General features: G+C 43.7%; 1 protein-coding gene, 1 long non-coding RNA gene and 1 other non-coding gene across 11 annotated transcripts in view; 2 read left to right on the forward strand and 1 right to left on the reverse strand.

Annotated features, from left to right (window-relative positions):
• Positions 1 to 469, reverse strand: part of LOC119866949 — a 93775-nt gene extending 93306 nt beyond the window's left edge. The window contains exon 1 of the long non-coding RNA XR_005381901.1: positions 45 to 469. This is a non-coding gene — a long non-coding RNA (uncharacterized LOC119866949). The remainder of the gene's footprint in view (positions 1 to 44) is intronic.
• SCAPER (S-phase cyclin A associated protein in the ER) overlaps positions 1 to 18962 on the forward strand; it is a 432460-nt gene that overhangs the window by 378902 nt on the left and 34596 nt on the right. For all 9 annotated transcript variants that reach the window (XM_038581073.1, XM_038581077.1, XM_038581076.1 and 6 more), the window contains one exon: positions 16786 to 17023. In XM_038581073.1, the coding sequence (XP_038437001.1) occupies positions 16786 to 17023 (238 nt within the window). The remainder of the gene's footprint in view (positions 1 to 16785; positions 17024 to 18962) is intronic.
• Positions 8075 to 8180, forward strand: LOC119866970. Its single transcript, XR_005381920.1, has one exon. It is a non-coding gene; the product is annotated as a U6 spliceosomal RNA (small nuclear RNA).

The raw sequence follows: 18962 nt of genomic DNA on the forward strand, positions 1-18962 counted from the left end.
TTATTCTAGGAAAAAAGTCCAGGTGATTTCCTGGCTTGGTTTACCTGGAAATTCTTAGCAGGATCCGTGTGGCTGCTTCTGTGAATGAGGTAAAGGAAGGATCCCTCATCGCCGCTCTTCCTCGTCCTTCGTCCCAGCATTTCCAGAACGCCACCAAGCCACAGGGACACAGGACGGTTCTCCCCTTGAGACGAGTTCGCCTCTAATATTTACGAGACCATTTCATGCTACTTCCCAGCTCTCCACGAAAATGCTATTTCTCTGCCATCGACTACAACGACCCGTGGACACACTTTGCACACAGCTCTGAGGTCACAGCTGTGTCTGGGTGGGGAGGGAGGTGGTTGTCGTCAGGGGGAGCAACCACGTGACGCCCGCTCGGCCATCAGGCCCGGCAGCCAGAGCCAGGGAGGTGCGGAAGGCTCGTGGTCACGGCTCTCGTGTGTGCAGCCGGAATGAGGAGCCGGAGGAGCCGGAGGCGCCGCAGACGTGGCTCCTGGGGAGCTGGAAAATCCTGGGGTCACTAAGCCGGATTGCCCAGGCTGCTGGGTAAACACCGCTCGGCTGCTGGTGGCCCGGCCTTTGTGGCGGGGATTACAGCGGGGCTGCCTTGCTCCTCTCCTATTGTGCCCTTAATCTTCTAATTTTCACCCAGGTATTCTGAAAGACACTTTGGGTGGCAGAGGCCATGTTATTAGTCTTTGCTTCAAGGTGGGGGAGAAAAGACTGATGATTTTTTTGTACCAGGCTTGGTTTCGAACTGCTTTCAAGTAAAAATTGACATTGCAATCTTCTGGCGAAAGGATTGGTTTTCCATTAGGATCACTCCTAATGTGGGTGTGAGTCCAAGAACTTTTTACAAGTTGCAGTTCTTAATCATTTAAAAAATTCAAGCATCTGCAACAGGACTTTCAGAAATGCTCATTTCTTTGGCTTTACTGCTACCCCTTTTCCATTCTCGGTCCTTTAAGCTGTGAAGAGGAAAGGACAGTTTTCAAACCTCAGGGCAGCCTCTCAGCAACCCTAATTGGCTGAGACTCACGGAGCCCCCTTAAGTGTGGACTCCTTAGCTGAACTAATAGGATCAGAACCGTAATGAGTGATTATAAATTGCAGCCAACACAGGCCTTTCACTTAGCAGTCATTTCCTGATTCCATAACTGTACGAGGCACTATAGGGAGAGGGCCAGGAAGCAGGGGGGCCACACTGAACGAGTTTACAGTCCTTATGGCGGCACAGAATAAAACCTAGCTAATTCTGATTGGTTGGAGAAGACTGTTCTGAATTCTAGAATATATTTACACAAAAAGGAGTTTGTTGTTTTATGTATCTGTGGCCCTTAGGTTCATACCCGTAAACTACACTGACAAAACGGGTTCTAGCCAAAGTCCCTGGAAACTGTGTCATAAAAAGATAAGAATGATTTATAATTTAGCTCATTAACTATGTGGATATAAATGAGTGCTTCTCAAGTGTTTAAGGGTGCTTGAAAACCATTTGTTCAAGCAAAGGTAAACTTTGACTCTGCCTGCCTGAATTATTCACTCATGCATTAAACAAATATTTATGTAGCACTTGCTCTGTGCCAGGCCCTGTGCTAAGCTTGGGAGAAAGCAGAAATGACTCAGACATCATTTGTGTCCTCAAGGACCTCGGCAGCTAGTAGAGGAAGTAAGACACCTACACCGAGATGCGCGGTCGAAGCGAGTGGTGCAGAGGACACAGGACAGCAGGCAAAGCACTTAGACGCTGCCTGGTACATACTACCTGCTTCATAAACACCGGTACTGTTGCTACGTCATCACTGATGGAGTTAAAAGGAAGGAGAGACCACTCTTGGCTGCACTGGCTGTTTCCTGGAACAACTAAAACTTACTGTGGGCCTTGAACGATAGGAAGGGTTGGAACATTTACAGTTGAGAGGCAGATGCAGAAAACAGCTAAAGCCGAGACATCGTGGCAGAGAACTAGGAGGAACGAACAGAGCACATGAGCTGGGTTGTGAGATGTGTACAGTGTGACTTTAGTGCATCCCAGGTTGCTAGGAGGTTCGACTGAGACAACAGATGTAAAAATACTGCGTGAACTCCATACGGTGACTTGCTGAGGTGTGGTGGCAGCGGTGTCATCAGGAGCCTTGATCAGGAAAGTGACGTGCTGAGAAGCATATTTTGGAACATTACCTGATGGAGAACATGTTAGACAGGAGATGGAAGGTGGGAGGGACCACGAACACTCACCTGGGCAAGAGGTGAAAGGGAACAGGAAGGAATTTTCTTAAGTCCTCTTTATATATGATCTTCAGACTCCAGACGCAGTCATCTCCGTCTCATCCCTCTTCCCTGCTCCCCAGACCCAACCTGTTGTCACGTCTTGTTGACTGGAAGGAACCCTAACGTTACCTTAATCCAGTCTTCTGTCCATGTGTGAATCTCTTCTGTAGCCCCAGCTGGTCTGTATTTGAATCTCTCTTCTGACAGGGACCTCGTTACTTACTAAGGGAACCTATTGTGTCATTGATAAGCTTTAATGCTTAGAACAGTCTCTCATGACCTGTTTTCCTCCCGTGACCTATTAAACCAGTTCCGGTTGCTCTTGGGCAGCATACGGACTATTCTACTTCTGCCCTTCTCCCCGAACTTCTGTGTTCTCACCCTTCCACATATTCTCCTTCGCTTTTCTTCTCTTCGTACCAGTGGCTAGATAACAAGTCACTCCGGAACCTAGCAGCATAAAACAACCATCTTTTGGGGTGCCTGGGTGGCCCAGTGGTAGAGCATGCGACTCTTGACCTCAGGGTTGTGAGTTCAACCCCTGCATTGGAGGTAGAGATTACATTAAAAAAATAAAATCTTAAAAAAAAAAAGCCATCTATTAATCTCACAGACTCTCTGTGTCAGGAATTTTGTCCAGATACATAGAAAACAGCTTATCTTTGTTCCCCAATATCCAGGCCTCAGATAGAAGAAGGTTTGAAGTTGGAAGGCTAGAAGTGGAAATCAGTCGTCTGAATGCTTATTCACAAATGTCTATGGTTCGTGTGGCTCTTAGCTGAGGACCTTTCCATCTGGTCACTCTGCAGATGCTAATTTGGGCTTCCTCACAGCCTGGTGGCAGGTTCCAAGAAGGAGCATCTTGGCGAAGACCCAGGGAGAAACCGTATCACCTTTTATGAGCTGGCCTCAGAAGTTATGCAGCATGACTTCCCCTGCATTCTGTTCATCAAGACAGTCACAACACCCCCCCAAAACCCGGACTTCAAAGGAGGAGAAAGAGACCCCTCCTCTTCACGGGGAACCTGAGGCCCCAGAAGAGCATATAGGACTAGAAATATTGCTGTGGTTGTGTTTGAAAAATAGATCTGCCGCGTTCCAGCCTACCCTGAAGATAAATGTGTTTCCAATATCCTGTTCTCATCTGTCTTCTTTTCTCTGTGCGGTCTCATACTTGGTGTTGTCACCCTGTCTCTTGACATCACTTCCGTTAACTTGTAAACCAGTTGTAGTCATTAGCCACTGCCCTTCGACAAAAGACTTTCTGAGATTGGGAGTCAGGGAATGAAGTAAATATAAGAAGCTTCAGCAAGTTAAGCATAAAGGAAGGACCATTTGTTGAGTACCTGTTATGTGTCCCGGGCTGAGAGCTCCTTGTGAGGTTCCTTCCACCAACCCTGCCCACACCTGCCAAGGGAGCAGGGCAGCCTCCAGAGTGATACGGAAGACTGATTGCCACACGCTTCAGCTCTAGAGTGAGAAGAATACAAGAGCAGGAACTTCTGGGCTGTTTCTGTATCAATTGCTAGTTTAGAGGTTTCGAAAGATCCACCCCTGCTTATAATAAAGCCTTAGTTGACTCATAGGGACGGAACGATGACCGTGTCATCGCTACAGTTCAACTTGTACTGCGTGCTCGGCACTGTGCCTGAGAAAGGGAGAGAGAGAAGAAGCTGGGGTTTTACTCTGTGTGTGACGGGAAGCCACTCGAGGATATTAAGCCAGAGGGTGGCAAGATCTGATTACTTAAAAAGTAAAAATATTAGGTTTCCTCTGTGAGGAATAGATTGGAGGTGCAAGGCTGGAAGCAGCAAAGATCCGTCAGGAGGGCACTGCTGTCCTCACGCAGCCCCGATACGACCGTTTTGCCTCTCAGTTGCTCACCCAGCAGAAGCAATTGCCTTCGCTTGGCCACACGGCAGGGCCCCGGGCAGGGCTCCTGCAGCCTATCTGCCAAATTCTGAAGATAGGGGAAGCCAAAACATGCGCAAGCTTAGCCAAAATCAGCACAAGGCCCTCCTGCTTACGGTGACTATGAGGAAGCTGGAGTTAGGAGATCGGAAACGTCCTGCCGGAGAGGCCTGTTGGGACAGCAGCCCTAGCCCGCGGGTCCGAGCTGCAGAACTGGAGCCTGTCGCCAGCCACCCAGAGCCGCATCCTCCCCTCCCAGCTCCTCCCTGCCCTTCCTTCCCTCCACCTGTGGTTGAGGCCGTCACCTCTGCAGCTGCCACTTTCTTGGGCCTCCATTCAGGCCTCCATTCAGGCCTCTGCCAGAACCCGGTTTCTTCTTAGTGCCTCACCCTCTCCCTCCTGTTCCCATGGGTGTCCCGGCCTTCCTCTTTCTCCAGCCTCTTCCAGGTTGTTGATTCTAAACAGCAAGAATGTCCATCTCTTCTCATCATCTATTACTTCTCCTCCCAGAAAGGCTGCTTCTCAGAAGTCCCCCTTTTCAGCAGTTCAGCTGAAACTCATCATCAGGCACTTTGGGAATCCTCCCAAGTATTAGCCAGCCTCACCCTACTTGATAATCTTACTCTTTAACCGTCCCTATTTTTTTTTCTCTTCTCTAACCAAATGTCCAGATATCCTAAATGCTCACACACACATCTTTCCCACCTTCAGTTTTCTCTTCCTCTCACATCTGCACCAAGCCATCCACATTCCCTTCGGTGGGGCTCACAATTAGATCTGCATTAAACAACCTATAGGGCGTGTGTGTGTGTGTGTGTGTGTGTGTGTGTGTGTGCGCGCACGTGCACGCACGCACAGGAGGGTGTAATTTTCAAAGTAGATTCGCAGCTATTATAACATCCTAGGACTGAACAGAATCTTAGACATCATTGTGTTCCATGCCCAGCTGACGTTTGAGTACCCTCTGCCACTTGGATGGGTGTGATCCCCCACTTTTTCCAGAATAGGGAAGAATATAATACCTCCCCAAAATCCCATTGAACTTTGGAATGTCCTAATTGTTGGAAAGATTTTCATGAGTTTATCTAATACCTGCTTTCAGATAATGTCTCTTCTCTAGGGTCATAAGTAACAACATAACACTTCTTCAGTTTGAAAATGACTTACAGCCTCTAGTTCTGAGGTGAATTTCCAAATCCTTCAAATATTCCTCAGATGACACTGTTCCCAAATACTTATACCACATAAGTCACTTTCCTAGAGAACTTTCTGGTACAAAAGTGTCCTGAATGTAGTATGGTACCATTGCTGGACCCAGTACTTCCAGGGTAGTGGAGCAGGACTAAACTTTTCTGGCTATGTACATTGTGCTCCTATTAATTCAGCCAAAATTGAGTTGTATTCATTGATAAACAACTCTCTACTGGTTTGAACTGTTAGGCAGGTAATTTGCTAAGCCTTCTTCCCCAGCTTATCACTGTGAGCTGTATCCCAGCCCCCATCACATAGCTTCTTCTTGTTATAAACATATACGATTAGTTTTTATAAAAATCTAAAAATAGGATATAACATTCATTTCTATAAATTCCATCCTTTTTTCAGTTCTCATTTATTTTTTAAACTTTTTTAATAATTACTTCCTTTCTCTTGAAGCTATCTTCACTTTGCTTCTAAGACACCACATCTTCCTCCTACCCCATGGGTTCCTCTGTTTTAGTTTCCTTTGCTGTTTTCTTATCTCCCCAACTTTTAAATGTTTACATATCCCAAGATTCAATCCTCAAACCACTATCTGTGTTCACTTACTGGATGAGCTCCTGACTTTAAATACCGTGTACATACGTGTTGATGACTCCCATATACCTCAAGCCCAACCACTCTTCTGACCTTAGACTTGTTTATTTAATCAGTCATTCACAAATGTTCATTGTGTGGCTATGTGTCAGACCACTGTTCTAAGCCCTAGAGACAAAACTGACAAAAATAGCTAACCTTGGTAAGCTCATTTTATCCAATTTCCAATTCATTATCTCCACTTAGAGGTCTAATAAGCATCTTGAATTCAGCAAGCTTAAAGCTGAACTCCTGGTTTTCCTCCCAAGACATGCTCTATCCACTGCTTTCCCCATTTCTTTTTTTTTTTTTTTTTAAGATCTTATTTATTCATTAGAGACAGAGAGAGAGAGAGAGAGAAGAGAGAGAGAGAAAGAGAGGCAGAGACACAGGCGGAGGGGAAGCAGGCTCCATGCAGGGAGCCCGACTTGAGATTCGATCCCAGGTCTCCAGGATCACACCCTGGGCCGAATGTGGCACTAAGCCGCTGAGCCACCCAGGCTGCCCTGCTTTCCCCATTTCTGTAAATGGTAGCCACATTCTTCCTGTTATTCAGGTCAGAATCCACCGAGCCATTTTTTTTTTACTCTTCTTTCTCTCACACCTACATCCAATCTATTAGGAAACCCTGTTGGCTTTCCTGCACTTCTCACCACATTCATAGCTACCAGCCTAATTCATCCACCATGATCTCGTCTTGAATAATTCAAACAGCCTCCTAATTGGCCTCCCTGCTTCTGCCTTGGCTCTTCTAAAAGCTTTTCAACCAATTAGCTATAGTGATTATCTTTAAGCCAAAGTCAGATACGTCACTCCTCTGCCCAGAACCTTACAATGGCTTTCATTCTCATTCAGTGAGATCCATAATGTCCTTACAGTGCTCTGTAAGACCCTATCTGATCTTCCTTACCTCTCTGACCTCATCTCCTATTGTTCTTCCACTCACTCAATCTGCTAGAGCCACAGTGGCCTTGCTGTTTCTTGAATATGTCCTGCATGTTCCTGACTCCAGGACTTGAGACTCGCTGCTTTTCTATCTAAAACAGCCTGGTCTCAGATATCCTCATGGCTTCCTTCCTCACTTTCTGTAGAACTCTGCTTACTTAACACCTTAGAAAGAGCTTCCCAACCACTCCGTATAAAATAGTATTACACATTGACCTACTTCTTTATCCCTGGCCATGTCCCGTGCTCTCTGTAGCACTTTGCACACCTGACATACTACATATTACATATATTGTGTATTTTTTCCTTATGTCTTCCTACACTAAAATGTAAGCTTTATCAGGTAAAGGGCATAGATTTTACTGCTGAATCCTAGTGCTTTGAGTAGTGCTTGTCATAGAATAGGTCTTCAACAAATATTTATTGAATAAATGAATGAATCGTGAGTAACTAGTCCTATTGTGGTGGGCAGAAAAAATGCCTCTCCTGAACACTACCCAACAAAAATAAAATACACATTCTTCTCAAGTATACTTGGGATATGTTCCAGGATAGACTGTCTGTTAGGCTGAAGATGAAGTCTCAGGAGATTTAAAAAGACAAAGTATCTTCTCCAACCATAACAGGACAAAGGTAGAAATTAATAACAGAAGTAAAATTGAAATATCCACAAATTTGTGGAAATTAAACAACACATTCTTAAACAACAAATGGATTGAAGAAAAACTCACAAGGAAAACTAGAAAATACTTAAAGATGAAAATGAAAACACAGCATATTAAAACTTATAAGACACAGTAAAATCACTGCTAAGGAGGAAGTATACAACTGTAAACATTTACATTGAAAAATAAGAAATAAATCAACAACCTAACTATACAACTTAAGCATCTAGAGAAAAAAGAACAAACTAAATTCAAAGCTAGCAGAAGGAAGAAAATAAAGATTATAGCAGGGATCAACGAAATAGAGAATAAAATAACACTAGAGAAAAATCAATGAAACCAAAGTTTGAGTTCTTTGAAAAGAGCCACAGCATTGACAAACCTTAAACCAGATGAAGTGAAAAAGAGAAAAGACTCAAATTACTAAACTCAGAAATGAAAATGGGGCACTCGTTCTGACAGCACATACACTAAAACTGGAACAATACAGAGAAGATTAGCCGGCCCCTGCACAAGGATCACACTCAGATTCTTGAAATCTTCTATGTTTTCTGTAGTTATAATATAAGATCGTATACTTGAATTGTACTGAGAGCATAAACTTTAAGCATTCTACCACCAAAAAAAAAAAAAGATAACCATGTAAAGTAATGGATGTCTTACCTTTACTGTGAGAATCATTTCAGTGAATCCATTTTTTTTTTATTTTTTTTTATTTATGATAGTCACAGAGAGAGAGAGAGGCAGAGTCATAGGCAGAGGGAGAAGCAGGCTCCATGCACCGGGAGCCCGACGTGGGACTCCATCCCGGGTCCCCAGGATTGCGCCCTGGGCCGAAGGCAGGTGCCAAACCACTGTGCCACCCAGGGATCCCCTCAGTGAATCCATTTATCAAATCATCATGTTGTACACTTTGAATAAGTTATAATTTTGTCAGTTATACCTGAATAAAGGTGAGGGAAGAAAAGATATGAAAGTGGGGGGCACCTGGGTGGCTCAGCAGTTTGGTGCCTGCCTTCAGCCCAGGGCATGGTCCTAGGGTCCCGGGATCGAGTCCCACATCAGGCTCCCTGCATGGAGCCTGCTCCTCCCTCTGCCTGTGTCTGTGCCTCTCTCTGTGTCTCTCATGAATAAATAAATAAATAAATAAAATATTTTTTTAAAAGAGAAGTTATGAAAGTGGAAATATTACTATGGATTCCACAGAAATAAAAAAGGATTATAAGAGAGTGCTATTAACAATATATGCCAACAAATTGGATAACCTAGATGAAGTGGATAAGTTTCTAGAAACAAAATACCTACCAAGACTAAATCAGAAAAAAATAGAAAATCTGTATAGACCTATATAATTAGTAAGGAGATTGAATCAGTAATCAAAAATGTTCAAGGAAAGCCCTGGAGCTGATGGCTTCAGTAGTGAATTCTACCAAATATTTAAAGAACTAACACCAATCTTTCTCAAGTTTTTTCCAAAAAAATTGAAGGAAAGAGAACACTTTGTAACTCATTCTTTGAGGCCAGCATTACCCTGAAACCAAAGCCAGACAAAGACACTACAAAGAGAGAAAATCACAGACTGATATCCCTTATGAACATTGATATAAAAATGCTCAACAAAACTACCAAACCAAATGTAGCAGCCTAGTGAAAGGATTATACATCATGACAAGTGGTATTTATTCCTGGAATCCAAAAAGGGTTCAACGCATGAACATCAGTCATTGTAATTAGACCACACTAACAGAATGATGGAAACAAAAATGCATGATCATCTCAGTTGATACAGAAAAAAGCATTTGACAAAATTCAAACACTCTTTTGTTATAAAAACACTTGGGGCACCTGGATGGCTCTTTCAGTTAAGCGTCTGACTCTTGCTTTTGGCTCAGGTTATGATCTCAGGGTTGTAAGATCGAGTCCCACACTGGGCTCCATGATCAGCGTGCAGTCTGCTTGAGAGATTCTCTCTTTCTCCTTTGCCACCACTCCTGCTCATGCACACACACACTGCCCCCCAAATAAATAAAATCTTTAAAATAATTTTTAATGGCACTCAAAAAGCTTGGAATAGAAAGACAGTACCTCCACATAATAAAAATCATATATAAAAAACCCACAGGAAACATCATAGTGATGGTTAAAGACTAGAAGCTTTCCTCTAAGATCAGGAACAAGGCAAGGATGCCCACTTCTATTCAACATAGTACTGGAATTTCTAGCCAAAGCAATTAGGCAACAAAAGGAAATAAAAGGCATCCAAATCAGAAGTGAAGTAGTAAAGAATTATCTCAGTTTGTAAATGATATGATCTTATATGTAGAAAACACTAAAGATTTCACACCAAAAAAAAAAAGAAAGAAAAACCTGTTAAAACTAATAAACGAATTTGGCAAAATAGGAGAATATAAAGCCAGGGCAGAAAAAGCAGTTGCATTTTTATACATTAACAATGAACAATCTCAAAAAGGAAATTATGAAAATTAGTCCATTCACAATAGCATCAAAGAAATAAAAACTTATGAATTAGTTTAACCAAAAAAGTGAAAGCCTAATACAGTGAAAAGTACAAAACCTTGCCAAAAGAAATTAAAGAAGGTATAAATAAATGGAAACACATTCCATATTCATGGATTGGAAGACAGTATTGTTGAGAAGTCATTACTCCCCAACACAGTCTGTATATTTTATATAATCTCTAACAAAATCTCTAAGACTTTTTTTTTTGCAGAAATAAAAAAGCTGATCCTAAAATTTATATGGAATCTGAAGGGACCCCAAATAGACCAAACAATCTTTAAAAAGAAGAACAAAGCTGGAGGACTCACATTTCCTGACTTCAAAACTTACTTCAAAGCCATAATAATCAAAACAGTGTGATACTGACAGACAGACATGTGTAACAATGGAACAAAATAGAGAGCCCAGAAATAAACCCTCACATATATGGACAAATGATTTTTGACAAGGGTACCAAGACCATTGGATGGGAAAGGACAATCTCTTCAACAAGTGGTGCTGGGGAAACTGAACATCCACATGCAAAAGGATGAAGGACACTTTCAAACACCATGACTTAAAATGACTCAAAGACCTAAAACTAATAAACTCAGCAGATAAGAGAGCAGAAGCTTCAGGATGTGGGATTTGGCAAAGATTTCTTGGATAGGACACTGAGACATAGGCAGTAAAAGAAAAAGTAGACAAATTGGATTTCATGAAAATGTTTTAAATTTATATGTCAAAAGACAGTATCAACACAGTAAAAAGGCAACCTGGAGAATAGGATAAAATATTTGCAAATTATATATCTGATAAGGAATTAATATCCAGAAACCATGGAAAACTCCTAAAACTCAACAACAAAAACAAAAACACTATTAAAAACTAGGCAACCAAAGATACAAATGTAGTGATATGAAGGGACCCCTGCACCCCAGTGTTAATAGTAGCAATGTCCACAACAGCCAAACTATGGAAAGAGCCCAGATGTCCATCGACAGATGAGTGGATAAAGAAGATGTGGGTGGCTCAGCAGTTGAGCATCTGCCTGTGGCTCAGGACGGACTACTACTCAGTCATCAAAAAAAAAAAAAAAAAAAAAAGAAATCTTGCCATTTGCAATGGCATGGATGGAACTAGAGGGTATTATGCTGGGTGAAATAAGTCCATCAGAGAAACACAATTATGATCTCACTCATATGTGGAATTAAGAAACAAAACAGAAGATCATAGGGGAAGAAAGGAAAAAATAAAACAAGATGAAATCAGTGAGGGAGACAAACTGTAAGAGACTTAATCATAGGAAACAAACTGAGGGTCACTGGAGGGGAAGTGGGTGGATGGGTGATGGACATTAAGGAGGGCATGTGATGTCAAGAGCACTGGGTATTATATACAACTGATGAGTTACTGATATCTACCTCTGCAACCAATAGTAAATTATATGTTAATTAAATTTAAATTTTAAAAATGGGCAAAATACTTAAATAGGCATTTCTCCAAAGAAAATACACAAATGCTCAATAAGCCCATGAAATGAAGTTTAACATTACTGGCAGTAGGGAAATGCAAATAAAAACTATAGTTTTTAAATACCACCTCATATCCATTAGGATGGCTACTATCAGAAAGACAATAGCAAGTGTTGGTGAGGATGTGGAGAAATTTGAACACTTGTGTATTATTGGTGTGAATGTAAATGATATAGCTGCTATGGAAAACATGGCAGTTCCTCAAAAAATTAGAAATAGAATTACCATATGATCCAACAATTCCTTTTTTTTTTTTTTTAAGATTTTAGTTATTTACTTATTTATTCATGAGACACACAGAGAGAGAGAGGCAGATACACAAACAGAGGGAGAAGCAGGCTCCATGCAGGGAGCCCGATACGGGACTCAATCCTGGGACCCGGGGGTTAGGCCCTGAGCTGAAGGCAGACACTCAACCGCTGAGCCACCTAGGCGTCCCATGATCTAACAATTCCACTTCTGAGTATATATCTGAAAGAATTGGAAACAGCATTTTAAAGAAGTATTTGTATGCCTGAGTTCATAGAAGCATTATTTACAGTAGCAAAAACAGAAGCAACCCAAGTGTTCATCAGTGGATGACTGGATACATAAAAAGTGGTGTATACATACCATGAAGTATTATTCAGCCTTAAAAATAGGGAAATGGTTAAATATTCTATATCATGGTTAAACTTTGAGGAGACTTTATGCTAAGTTAAATAAGCCAATCCCAAAAAACTAAATCTTCTGTGATGATTCCACTTACGTGAAGTACTTAGTCATAGAGACAGAAAGTAGCATGTTGGTTGCCAGCAGAAGGGGGAGTGGGGAGGTATTGTTTAATGGGCATAGAGTTTCAGTTTTACATGATGTAAGAGTTATGGGGAGGGTTGATGGTGAGGTTTCACATTATTATGAATATATTTATTACCAACAAACTGCACACCTAAAATAAGATGGTAAATTTTACTATATATATATTTTAACACAAAAATTTGGGGAAAAGAATAGTGCCCTGCCAAAGATATCTATACCCTAATCCCCAAAAACTGTAAATGTGTTATCTCACATGGCAAAAGAGATTTTGCATAAATTAAGGATCTTGAGATGGGAAAGATCATCCTGGTTTATCCAGGTGGGCCCAATGTAATACAGAGTTCCTTGTAAGTGAGAGAGGGAAGCGGGAAAGTGAGCATTAGAGGGACTCGCTGGTGCTCTGCTGCTGACTGAAGATGGAGAAGGGGCCCCGGGCCACGGAACGCATTTGTAGTCCAGTAGCTGTGAAAGGCAAGGAAAGAAATTCTCTCCTGCAGCCTCTAGAAGGAACACAGCTCTGAACGCCTGATTTTAGCCCAGTGAGACTTACTTTGGATTCTGACCTCGCAAACTCTAAGAGAATAAATGTGTATTGCTCTGAGCCACTAGCTTGTGATGTTCCATCAGCAGGAGGACCTGATACACGTGTCTGCCCCTATGTAGGCTATCTAGGACAGGGGCCCAGTCCTCCTTGGCTGCACACGTCACAGTGGTCACTTCATGGAGCACAGGTACTTTGGCTTTTCAAATGGAGAGTATCTGACAGATGATGATCATCATGACCCTGGTGCTCACCTGGTGCTCGCCTGATGAACGATACCGCTGGTTGTAGGTCAGCCCCACACTGCACTACCTCTAAAACAACAATTCACTTTTTATTTTTTCTATTTTTTTTTAATTTTTATTTATTTATTTATGATAGTCACAGAGAGAGAGAGAGAGAAAGAGAGAGGCAGAGACACAGGCAGAGGGAGAAGCAGGCTCCATGCAGGGAGCCGGACGTGGGATTCGATCCTGGGTCTCCAGGATCGCGCCCTGGGCCAAAGGCAGGCGCCAAACTGCTGCGCCACCCAGGGATCCCACAATTCACTTTTTAAACAGTAAAGTTTACATCCATCCCTGGGAGAGACAGTGGCTTAATCCCACCCACTCCCAACAGTGTGCAGCCCATTGACTGAAATGGAAAGTTCTCTCAGGATACCTGGGGATTTCAGACCTGAAGAAACAAACAGAACCCAAATCCAAGATAGAGCAGTCTAGAAGATCACTGGCACTGAAGGAGACCAAGGTTGATGTTACCAAGCCAGAAAAATGGGGGCGAGGCAAAAGAGAGAAAACCAGCCAGGAACAAAGGGGAAAAAGGCCTATAGTATCTGGGACTGTTACTGCTGCTTTTTGGGGCCAACTAAAACCTGGTATGTACGTGGTTTATAAAATACCGAAGATGGAATGGATGGCAATTGATTCAGGCCCACAGAAATCACTGCTTTTTTCACACATCTGTACTTTCCTTTAAGGCAGGGTAGGGTTTTCAGGTCCTGTGCAGGAGTACTGATGGTCCACTTAGAGTTTTTCCTAATTGAATCTGGCTTTTAATGAACAGAACTTGATATACACTAAGATCTCTAGTTCTAGAGAACAAACAAAAACACTTTAAAATTCAGTAAAATTGAGATATCAGAATGTATGTAATATATAAAATTTCAGATCTGAGTTTTCATATCTTCCATGTATTTTTAAAAGAAAGTTTTGTAACTTATGTCTGATATGAATGAGGCCTTTTACATTTTTATTATAAACATTTGGGCTTAAAGTGATTGTAACTGGCAGTTAAGAACAACAGGAGCCAGTGCCCTGTTCATGGACAAATTATCTGTATTTCAGACTAAATCAAAAGTAAACATTGCCTAAAGTCCTTTCAGGTCTACATTAGTTCTGTGCAAGCCAAATGCACTAGACAAGCCCTCTGCCTTCCCCTTGGTCCTGTGGATTCTATGGGCTCACTTTAAAATTAATAGTCTTAATTAGCTAAAAGGCAGCCTAGTATACAATAGGAGAAGATATTTGCAAATGACATATTGGTTAAAGGGCTAGTATCCAAAATCTATAAAGAAATTATCAAACTCAACACCCCAAAAAATAATTTAGTCAAAAAATGGGGAGAAGACTTGAATAGACGTTTTTCCAAAGAACACATCCAGACGGCTAACAAACACATGAAAACATGCTCCACATCACTCATCATCAGGGAAACGCAAATCAAAACCACAGTGAGATACCACCTCGCACCTGTCAGAATGGTTAAAATTAACAACACAAGAAAAAACAGGCGTTGGCAAGGATGCAGAAAAAGGGGTGTGACCCTCTTGCGTTGTTGGTGGGAATGCAAACTGGTGTGGCCACCCTGGAGAACAGTATGGAGATTCCTCCAAAAGTGAAAGATACAACTACCCAACGGTCCAGTAATTGGACTACTAGGTATTTACCCAGAGGATACAGAAATACTGATTTGAAGGGTACATACTCCCCGATGTTGATAGCATTCTCAACAGTGGGCACACTATGGAAAGGGTGCAATCGTCCTTAGACTGATGAATATGGATAAAGACGCTACGGTGTATACGCACCCCGGAGTATTGCTCAGCCATCAGAAAGAATGTAGTCTTGCCATGCGCCGTGATGTGGATGGAGCTACAGTATATGATGCTATAAGGGAAATAAGTCAGAGAAAGACAAATACCATGTGATTTCACTCATATAGTATTTAAGTAAAAACAAAAACGATGAACCTATGGGAGGGGTTAAAAGAAAGGGAAACAAACCATAAGAGACTCTTAACAATAGAGAACAAACTGGTGATGGAGAAGGAGTTGGATGGCGGATGGGGATTAAGGAGCATACTTGTGGGAAGCACTGGGTGTGGTATGTAAGTGATGAGTCACTGAATTCTCCTGAAGCCAGTATTACTGCACTGTGTGTTAACTAGGATTTAAATAAAAATTTGGAAAAAAGTGGTCTTTTCTATGAAGCACTATTGTATCCATTTTGAACCATTTACACATTTAAGTTATTGAATGGTTATTTAATTCATTTTTCTGAATCAATATTTTTATTTCATCAGGAGAATATAGCAAAGTATCCTAGATTGTGCTGTTATATAGTTTGTGATTAGTATTTTTCTAAATAATGGGATGAGATGGAGAGAGGAAGAAGGAAACAGTCTGATGACCTTCACTTTTTTTTATTTGCACTTACTCTTTTGAAGAAGTAATAGCAGTGAATTCATGTCATTTAAACGTCTAGAAAGATTGGGGATCCCCAGGTGGCTCAACGATTTGGCCCCTGCCTTTGGCCCAGGGCATGACCCTGGAGACCCGGGATCGAGCCCCACATCGGGCTCCCTGCATGGAGCCTGCTGCTCCCTCTGCCTGCGTCTCTGCCCCTCTCTCTGTGTGTCTGTCTCTGTCTCTGTCTCTGTCTCTCTGCGTCTCTCATGCATAAATAAATAAAATCTTAAAACAAACGTAGGGAAGAGTACCGGAAAGGAGGACACAGAGCAGGGACCTGTCCCTTGTCTTCCTGGGGGAGCGGCCAGGTGTGGGCCCTCGCCTGCAGCCCCCGGGCCGCCCCCGCCTGGAGGGGCCTCGGCCGCTGGCTCGTCCCTGCCGGGCGCCGGCACCTGCCCGGCCTCCTCCCCTGGGCGCGGAGAGCCGGAGAGCCGCGCCTGGAGCCAGCGATGAACCCCGGGCGGCAAAGTGAATCTAAGTCCCAAAAAAGAGAGAGGTCGTTGCTCAGAGAAATCAGGGTTCAGTTTCAGGGAAGAACGGGGGGGCAGAGCGTGGCGGCCGCGTTGGCACAGCTGCGGGCTCCGGCCGCGGGGCTGCGTGGGGCCCGGGTGGGGGCCCTGCTGCCTTCACTCCGGGACCCCCAGGACCCCCCAGGCCCCTGGCGGTGGAACCGCGCTCCTGAGGCCTGCGGGCCCCCCGCGTCCCCGCCACCCCTCAAGGTCCCCGTCGCGGATCCGGGCGGGAAGCTCTGGTGTCTCTACCCCGATCCCTGGAGGTCTCCTGGGCTCTGTCCGTGTGTCCAGCCCCGGAATCTAAACGAGGAGCACCTGCTAGGCCTCAGGGAAGGAGGGGGCCAGCCACAGGTGCTCACCGCCCAGGGGTGCAGGGAGGCGGCCGCGCCCCCCCCCCCCCCCGAGGTGTCTCGTTCCCTCCCCCGCAGCTCGGCTGGTCGCCCTCTAAGGCCTGCTCCGCTCACTCCATTTACCTCTAACATCCCTCGGGAGACGCCGTCTAAGCAGCTGAACGTTTCTTTGTCAGGTCGTGCGGCATATTCGACAGTAATCGCCAGGATCCCACGGGACTGACCGCCGCTCTCCAGGCCACGGACCTGGCCGGAGTCCTGCACATGCTCTACTGCGTCCTCCTCCACGGCACCGTCTCGGACCCCGGCACTGCCAGCCCCAAGGACACCTACACTCCCAACACGGTGCGGGTGGCCGTTCAGAGCCTACAGTTCTTCAACAGCTTTGCAGCCCTTGATCTGCCCGCTTTCCAGGTACCTAGCATTGCTCAGGGTTGGTGTCAACCAACCAAGAGTTAATATTTTAGTACAGATAAAGCTGTGCTGTTTCTCTCCTGGGTTGGGACATAAGGAATAAACTACAAAAAAAAAAAAAAAGAAGAAGAAATCACAATACCTACCATTTATTAAGCTTCTGTCTCCTGGGAACTGTATTAGGTGCTCCACATATGCGTCATGATAGTCCTGCAAAATATTACACCCATTTTACAGACGGAAATGCTGACAGTTAAAGTAGTTTGCCCAGGGTTACACGTGGCTTTGCCGGGACTAGTACCTATGATGTTCTGACCCCAAGCCCTGTGCCATTCTGCTACTAATAAATCTTGTCTTGGTTACTTTATAGAAAGGCATTATTATCCCATCAACTTTGAAACATTAAGGAAAATCATGGTTTCTTACATAAACAGAACCAAAACTAGATAAATTGTTTTGATTGATAGGACTTTCTGTGGCTGATTTAACTGATTTGTGTCCATTATTCAGTTTTTATAGCTGAAGAAAGAAAAATTGCTTTATGCTATAACACCAGACTGTCAGCTTAGAAATAGATTTTTTTCCATGTAGGAAATTTAATTTTCAAAAACACTGAACCTCTGGAACAGAGCAAGCCCCAAGGAGTAGACTTTCTCTTTCAGTTTATTAACTGTCAAGCAATTTCATTAAAAAAGGAACAAACTTGGCAGATGATGAACCCATAATTTAGATGAATTGCTTTGCTCAGAGGGAAGAAGGTTATAGAGATATAAATGTATGAAAATGGTGTTCTCCTAGCCATTCCCAGATAGAAGAAATGCTTGTTTTGTAGCTGATGACAGATGTGGAATTCTTGTCTTCCTGTCATTGTGTTCACAACAGAAAATTAATGAGTAAGTTGTATCATTGGATTCGATATCTCTCAACTTTGCAGAGTTAGTTTATCCATCACAAGAACAGAAACCTCTTTAGCGTTAACGCATTTCAGCTTGCAGACCATTTGAACCAGCCTTCAGTGGTAACTGCATAGGCTGTAAAGTTCTGAGAGTTTATCGCACGCCTCAAACGGGGTGGCTGCTGCAGAAAATGCCAGTGGTTCTCGCCTCTGGGTTGAACAGAACGTCTGTGTTTTACGAAGACCCAAGCCCATTGCTTTCAGTGCAGAAACAGCTTGGAAATCAGGAGACAGTGAGTTTTTGTCTTCAGAACACGGAGACCAGCAGTCTCCCCATCAGCTCGTCCAAGTAGAGTGATTTCCTCTGTTGCCAGGGATCGTGGAAAGAAAATATCTAAGACTATCTGTGAGCTTCTAGTGTTCTAGGTCTTCTGACGAGGATTGATGTGGCTGCAGGGCGCCCCGCCCCCGCATCGTAAACGAAGCACCTGCACGAAGTCAGCCGCCTCCATCAGCGACACTCTTGAATGTCAGGTTGCCCAGGTCACGTCCCTGTGCTCCGCGCACCCTCCACGCACCGCAGCCCATTCCGTCTCACTCAGGAGGCTTACGCTGAAGTCTAGGCAGCCCCGCTCCCTTCGGGGCCTTTAGGCTCAATAGCCAATAATGTCAGAAAAATCAAAATCTTATCTCTGGAGCCCTTCATGGCAAACTAACGTAAAGGCCGAGCTTTCTCCTCCCTAGCTCCTTGACATATCCAGCCTGCAGTGTGCTCCCCACTTGAGCCACGTTTGTCAAAAACAGCAGGGGAAACACCGGGGTGACTCGAGAGTGGTCGAGCGAGAACCAAAGGCCCGGCCTCCAGGTAGGCTGTCTTTCCGCGGCTGCTTCCTGGCGCCTCTCCTCTTCCTTTGCCCCTTTCCTCCCTGTCCTTCCTGCAGCTCTAAGTCTTTCTTTCCTATTTGTTTCTTCTTTTCTTAACCTCTCTCTGACTCTCCGGTCTCCTTTTATCTTAGTTTGGCCATAACAGTTTCTCATTCTCTC

The sequence above is a fragment of the Canis lupus genome, chromosome 30 (assembly GCF_011100685.1).
Source record: "Canis lupus familiaris isolate Mischka breed German Shepherd chromosome 30, alternate assembly UU_Cfam_GSD_1.0, whole genome shotgun sequence".
Classification (NCBI taxonomy): domain Eukaryota; kingdom Metazoa; phylum Chordata; class Mammalia; order Carnivora; family Canidae; genus Canis; species Canis lupus.